This window comes from Berghia stephanieae, chromosome 10 (assembly GCF_034508935.2).
Source record: "Berghia stephanieae isolate SIO BIC M18660-M18661 chromosome 10, UCSD_Bste_1.3, whole genome shotgun sequence".
Lineage (NCBI taxonomy): Eukaryota > Metazoa > Mollusca > Gastropoda > Nudibranchia > Aeolidiidae > Berghia > Berghia stephanieae.
This window is the reverse complement of record NC_088369.1, coordinates 21,617,650-21,625,149: the sequence shown is the minus strand read 5'-3', so window position 1 is coordinate 21,625,149 and position 7,500 is coordinate 21,617,650. Positions and strand designations below refer to the sequence as shown.

The following is a 7,500-nucleotide window of genomic DNA, read 5'->3' as shown; positions in this document are numbered from 1 at the left end:
ATGATGATGATGATGATGATGATGATAACAACATAATTTATTCATCCAAGAAATGGAGATTGGTTTACAGACGTGGCGTGCGTAGAAATGTATCAATATAAAGTTAACTATTTATGGCGACAATGATATATAATATATATATATATATATATATATATATATATATATATATATATATATATATATATATATATATATATATATATATATATATATATATATATATGTTACAAAGTGATGAGTAAGAAAACTGATTCAAAGCTGCAAGAAGCTGTGGACTGTAATAAACAAAAATGAATATAACAACTCCCCCCCCCCCCAAAAAAAAAAAAAAAACCATATATAAAAAAAGGACAGTTTTGACTTCTAAGCCCTTCTTCAGCCGACAACAAAAATAACCCAATATAAACATAGTTTATACATAATGTCTAAACCAAAACATTACATCGATCTGATTTTTTAGTTATTCATTTTTTTAAAATTGGTTTTTCTTGTTGGCTGAAGAAGGGTTTTGAACCCGGAACGTTCCTTCTTTGTATTTGTTGTTGTTGTTGTTGAAGCTGTATTATTAATTTTCATGATAACAAAGGATGGAAGCAACGTCGCATTGCGACAACTTGAGCACCACTAGATACTATCTTGATGTAAAGAGGAATTTATGATCTTCAGTTTTGCACGCAAAAAATACGTTGATTGTTCATGTTCTTTTTGTTGTGCGGCTATGTGGTCAAGTGGTATGGCACTCGCTTTCGGATCGAAAGGTCCTGGGTTCGAGCCTCGCGCTCGGCGCATAGTTGAGTCCTTGGAAATGGCTCTTTACTCACTTTCTCTCACCGTACTCAGGTGTAAAATGAGTACCTGGCCGTTAACAGCGTTGTCTCTGTCCGAAAAATTGTAATATCTCCTAACAGGCGGCAAGTCCCGTCCTACAGGTTAAATGTTGCTGTAAAGCGCTTTGAGCACATATAGTGGATATCGCGCTATATAAAGCTCAATTTATTTATTATTAATCTGTTGCTCCAAGGTTGTGTCAACTGGTCGTTTTCATGTCAATATAAATGAAACTTTTGAAAACTTTGTTATTAAATGGAGCTTTAAATTGAGATTTTATATAGCGCAATATCCACTAAACGTGCTCAAAGCGCTTTAAAAGGGGTCCCTGGACAACAGCAACATTTAACATGTAGGACGGGACATGACGCCTATTAGGCGATATTACAATTTTTTCTCTGACAGATACAACGTTAACGGCCAGGTACTCGTTTTACACCAGAGTACGATGAGATAATGTGCGTAAAGAGACTTCTCCAAGGACTCAACTATGCGCCGAGCGACGCTCGAACCCAGGACCTTCCGATCCGAAAGCGCGTGTCATACCACTAGACAACATAGCCGCACATATTAATGAAAATCTTTGTTATTATTATTATTATTATTATTATTATTATCATCATCATCATCATCATCATCATCATCATCATCATCATCATCATCATCATCATCATCATCATCATCATCACTACATCATCATCATCATCATCATCATCATCATCATCATCATCATCATCATTATTATTATTATTATTATTATCATTATTATTATTATTATTATTATTATCATTATTATTATTATTATTATTATTATTATTATCATTATTATCATCATCATTATTATTATCATTATTATTATTATTATTATTATTATTATTATTATTATTATTATTATTATTATTATTATTATACACAGTGAGTGATTGTGATATGGAGTTCACTGCCCCTGAAGGACACGTGATGTCGTACAACTACAGAGATAACGGTCAAGGTCACGGGAATTCTGTGAATCAAACATGTACATGGGATGTTCTCCCTCCTGACAATCACCACACCGTCCTCAGGTTCCACAATCTCATGACTGATGGGGATTGCCAGAGTTTTCAGGTATGACGTACAACTTGTGACATTCCGCATCGAACCGGAGCCTTCATAAACCCATAGCCTGTCACTGGCTATAACATTAACCCTCTCCTCACCTGCCATTTCCAGGATTTTCCTCAAAACTTCACACTCAACTAACACAAAATAGATTTTTTATCACTCGGACTTATAGCAGCATAATTCTTGCGATAAATAATTTCTTTAGCAAAACATGCTCTACAACACACTGTTCATTTTCTTTAAATTTTTATAATGTACAAAAGAAATTTGAATCAGAAAAAGTTGGTAAGGAGAGGGTTGAGTCAAAATACAAAATAACGTGGGTATTTATATTCTACAATATCCAATGAATGTGCTCAAAGCGTTTTACAAGGGGCCCAAGGCAAACAGATATACTTAACATTTAGGACGGGACATACCGTCTTGTAATAAGATAAAATTTATCTGACAGAGACAACGCTGCTTGTTGCCAAGTATTCACTCAACATCCGAGCACAGTGAAAGAATGTGAGTAATGAGCCATTTCCAATGACTCAACTTGGCGCTGCTCAGAGTGGTACTCGACCTGGGGAACTACCGTTCATACCAAAAGACCAGAAAACCAAGCAAGGTGATCAACACCAAAAGAACGTGATAATTGAGTTGTATTCAACAGTACGACAGTTGAATCACTTGTTACCTTGGTTACTACCTACAGCTCACTTCTCACTTTCGTAGGACATGGCTCGATGTGGAATGTAACATACATTTTTGAAAAATGGCAGACTATAAGTTACAAAAATCTCCCATTAAATTGAGTAGCGAACCAAAGACCTCCTCTAGCCTTTTATTATTGATTCTGCATTGTCTGGTGCTATAACATTGACGTGCTTTCTGAATGTCTAAAAAGACATGCAATTCTGAACAAACTACTATGTCCTCGTTCTCATATTTAAGTTGCCAATGTTTGTAAAATTGCGGGGAAAAGTGTTACAAGTAGAGACGCGCCAATTTTTGACAAAGGATATCGGATTTTAAATTGTGCCCGACATCAGACATCTTGTTTGATGAATTATCTATAATATTCCTTCGCGGAATGCCTAGGCGACAATGTCTTATCATGTCGTGGCGGAAAAGGTATAATTTAATATTTTCAATCGGATAACGTTGTATTGCAATGTTAGCACACATGACATGCAATCTGGAGGACTGGGGTTCAAACACCAGGCCTGGAAGACGCGGACTTTATGGTTGGTTTCTTCTTGTATTTGTATTTCTACTTTGACTCGCAGATTTTTTTTGTCTTACTCTCCTTCCGTTTGTAAACAAAGGTCTTGGTGGAATATTAATACTTGATAGAATATCGTGAACATTGCACACGATACTGGAATTTCATTTGGAACATATCATGACGTTCTGATGAGACATTGGATGAGAAAGGTCTTTGCCAGGATTCTACAGAATCAGACAAGGTGTTGATGACATATTACGAAAGTATGTGCGGCTATGTGGTCTAGTGGTATGGCACTCGCTTTCGGATCGGAAGGTCCTGGGTTCGAGCCTCGCTCGGCGCATAGTTGAATCATTGGAGAAGGCTCTTTACTCACATTCTCTCACCGTATTCAGGTGTAAAATGAGTACCTGGCCGTTAACAGCTTTGTCTCTGTCCGAAAAAAATTGTAATATCGTCTAACAGGCATCATGTACCGTCATACATGTTAAATGTTGCTGTTGGCCATGGACCCCCTGTAAAGCGCTTTGAGCACGTTTAGTGGATATTGCGCTCTATAAAAGCTCATACAGTTACAGTCTGTATACAAATCTGAAAAGCTGTATAATATGAAACAATATCAGGCAAAGCAGAAAGAAAAAGACAAGAAAAAAATTATTCCAAAATCTTACTTCTTCGGGTCTGACTTTTTTCTTGGATTTTTCTTCCTTCGTTGTCTTACATTATTTTTCATACAAACTTTTAAAGATTTTTAAACCTTTTACACCAAACCTTCCTCTCAAATTTGCTAGGCTAGATTCTGAGCCTCTGACAAATCATTATAGGGACAACTATGCCCAAATATGTATCATGGTGATAGTTGCTTTGCGATATTATTTATACTGTTAACAGACAAAAACAAGACATGCTTATTTCAAAGACAGTTCTCAAAGTACAATAGGATTCAACAGTCTGATGACGTCACGTCCGCCCAGCAACCAGCAGCTCGGTTCTAAATCAAGAAAATATGTACTTTTTTATTCTTTATGCTGGCTAGAACTTTTTCACATGCCATGTGATCAGAATGTATAAAAGTCAAAACATGATCAGATTTATAATGTTTTTCTCTTCTGCATACACTTTTATGCTCGTCGGAGAAGTATTTCATTAGGGCGTCCGCCATTGTTCCGATAGTTTAGAACCAGTTAGTAAGATACTATACTTCAGTACGATGGAAGTGACGTCACGACTGTTAAACCCTATTCCAACTGTATCCCTTGTAGATTTTGGACTACGATGAATCGAACAACACGTTCCACCCTCGTCAAGATTGGTGTGTTCAAATCAACGAAGAGAATGTCACGACGCTTACTGAGCTGACGTCACTGAGCTCCAAGATGAGGATTGTGTATCAACAGGGAAGAGATGATTCTCGCGATTTCTTTGCATCTTGGATGACAAGTAAGTTTGTGTGGCTATGTGGTCTAGTGGTATGATCGGAAGGTGCTGGGTTCGAGCCTTGCGTTCGGCGCATAGTTGAGTCCTTGGAAAAGGCTCTTTACTCACATTCTCTCATCGTACTCAGGTTAAATTGAGTACCTGGCCATTAACAGCGGTGTCTTTGTCCGAAAAATTGTAATATCGCCTAACAGGCATCGTGTCCCGTCCTCTGTGTTAAATGTTGCTTTGAGCACATTTAGTGGATATTGCGCTATATAAAGCTCAATTTAGAATTTAAGTTTTTGTACTTCAGGGCCAAGAATGCGACCAATAACTCACGGGTCATTCCTTATTACCTATCCTTTAATTGATACGAAAAATTGCTTGTCATATTTAAGATAGAATCCTGATCTATCAGTATGTACTTTCAGCTGTTTTAATAGACCCAGCTACCTTGAGTGGTTTTAGGATCATAAACACTAGATTCGAAACTTCTTCATTTGCTAATGAGCTAGGTTCAACACATCAAGCTAGTATTGAACTCTTTGGACAACATAATATACATAGTTCGAAGATGACGTCACTCAGGTCTTTGTTATTGTTTTTTTGCCATCCGCGTTTATGAGTAATGCTCACTGAACTGTATTAACCTGACTATAAACGTTCATGGATACACACAGTTTTATGTGTTGGTCCGTTATACTTCCGGATGGCAATGTTATGAGCTTCTTAGCCAAGTGCATACTATCTATAGGCTATTCTGCAGGGATAATGAAACAGTCATCGCACATCAAATTATCACTGTTATTGTAAATTATTATGGTCCTATCATATAAATGCATGACACAATACTCTCCAACAGTCGTAACGTCACTCCCTTCCTAATGACGCATGGTAACTTAGTAACACTGGCTCTAAACTATCGGAACCAGTAGCGGATGCCAGAATGAAATATTTCCCCGGCGAGCATAAAAGCGTATCCAGAGGAAAAAAAAACCCATAAATGTGATCATGTTTTGACTTTTACACATTCTGATCACAAGGCATATGAAAAGTTCTAGCCAGCATGAAGAATAAAAAGTAATTATTTTCTTTGTTTAGAACCAAGATGGCCGCCGTTGCCGGGCGGCGTGACATCAGACTACTGAATCCAATTTAACGATCATTATTGCCTAGTGATCGAAAATAAATGATTTTGTTGTTTCTTTAACCCAAGGCTGTGGTAGACAACTTACAGCTTCCAAAGGCAACATGTCCTCTCCTAATTATGGGTTGGAATACCCGTCCAATCTTGATTGTGACTGGGTCATCGAAGGACGGCAGGACCGGTTTGTTCACCTCAAATTTGACCCATCGTTCGACGTTGAGACGTCCAATGACTACAGCTGTGGTTACGATTATGTCGAGGTATGTCGAATTTACTCAAATTAACTGAAGGCCAGCCTGTAATGTGGGATTGATATTTGATTCTAGGGAATGAGATTAGCGGAAGAGTAGTGTCCCTTGATTGGACGTCGCCTTACAGAGAGAACGTCAATTTGGATTTGAAGTGTCTCAAGCCGCTTTCACCGGAAGCGAGGACGAGAGACGCATGCGCACAACCAACATGACGATCTCTCTCTCATTTTTCCGCCGGTGACGTCACAGACTATGGGTGACGTCCAATCAAGGGACGCTACTCTTCCGCTAATCTCATCCCCTATAAACCCCAAAATTTTGGGTGAATTTACACGAGAGAGGACGGACAAGCGTACAAGTGACGTCACTATCGAAGCGATTTTTTTTAGATTCACAGACACAGATGTACAGTAGGGGTAATGTATAATGTTAGTAACATTCTAAATCCTGATACAAACCAATCCTAATATTCTAAGATCGCTTGTCGCAGTGAGTCACAGCATCGCCATCGTAAAGTTATGGCCTGACACTGACCAAAAAATGACGTCAAAATGCCAGTCTTTGGCCACAAAAGAAAAAAATCGTGAGTTGTATTTAATAGTTCAACCAATGGAATAATTTGTTTCCTTGAGCTCTACTAACGACAACTCACAAGACGCTACAAAAACTAAACATGATGTCAAACTGCCAGTCCTAGAGGGTTCTAGCGTGGCCTTCGTAAAGTTATGGCCTGATACTGACCAAAAAACTGACAACTCACTAGGCGGTGCAAAAAACAAATAATGTCGCCAAACTGCCAGTCCTTTTGGATTTCAGTGTCAGGCTATAGATAGTTCGAAGATGACGTCACTCAAGTCTTTGTTATTGTTTTTTGCCATCCGCGTTTATGAGTAATGCTCACTGAACTGCATTACCCAGACTATAAACGTTCATGGATACACACAGTTTTGTGTGTTGGTCTGTTATTTATATTTCCGGATGGCAATGTTATGAGCTTCTTAGCCAAGCGCATACTATCTGTAACATAACGATGGCTACGATCACAGACGGTCCAAGAAAATATTGCCGTCACTTGTACGCGTTTCCGTACTCATGGAAAGTCAACCAAAGTGTTGAGGATGTATGAAATTTGCTATATCGCACAGTCCCCGAAAGAAGGTGGTTGAGGATGTATGAAATTTGCCATATCGCACAGTCCCCGAAAGAAGGTGGTTGAGGATGTATGGAATTTGCCATATCGCACAGTCCCCGAAAGAAGGTGGTTGAGGATGTATGGAATTTGCCATATCGCACAGTCCCCGAAAGAAGGTGGTTGAGGATGTATGGAATTTGCCATATCGCACAGTCCCCGAAAGAAGGTGGTTGAGGATGTATGGAATTTGCCATATCGCACAGTCCCCGAAAAGAAGGTGGTTGAGGATGTATGGAATTTGCCATATCGCACAGTCCCCGAAAGAAGGTGGTTGAGGATGTATGGAATTTGCCATATCGCACAGTCCCCGAAAGAAGGTAGTTGAGGATGTATGGAATTTGCCATA

At 38.6% G+C, this 7,500-nt stretch overlaps 2 protein-coding genes across 4 annotated transcripts in view; both read left to right on the top strand.

Annotated features, from left to right (window-relative positions):
• Positions 1 to 7,500, top strand: part of LOC144980823 (putative serine protease K12H4.7) — a 641,746-nt gene that overhangs the window by 622,056 nt on the left and 12,190 nt on the right. The gene's annotated exons all lie outside the window — the stretch shown is intronic.
• The window catches only part of LOC144980807 (cubilin-like), a 40,751-nt gene that overhangs the window by 21,550 nt on the left and 11,701 nt on the right, over positions 1 to 7,500 (top strand). For all 3 annotated transcript variants that reach the window (XM_078928626.1, XM_078928627.1, XM_078928628.1), the window contains exons 7-9: positions 1,748 to 1,938; positions 4,408 to 4,585; positions 5,781 to 5,971. In XM_078928626.1, coding sequence (XP_078784752.1) covers positions 1,748 to 1,938; positions 4,408 to 4,585; positions 5,781 to 5,971 — 560 coding nt within the window. The remainder of the gene's footprint in view (positions 1 to 1,747; positions 1,939 to 4,407; positions 4,586 to 5,780; positions 5,972 to 7,500) is intronic.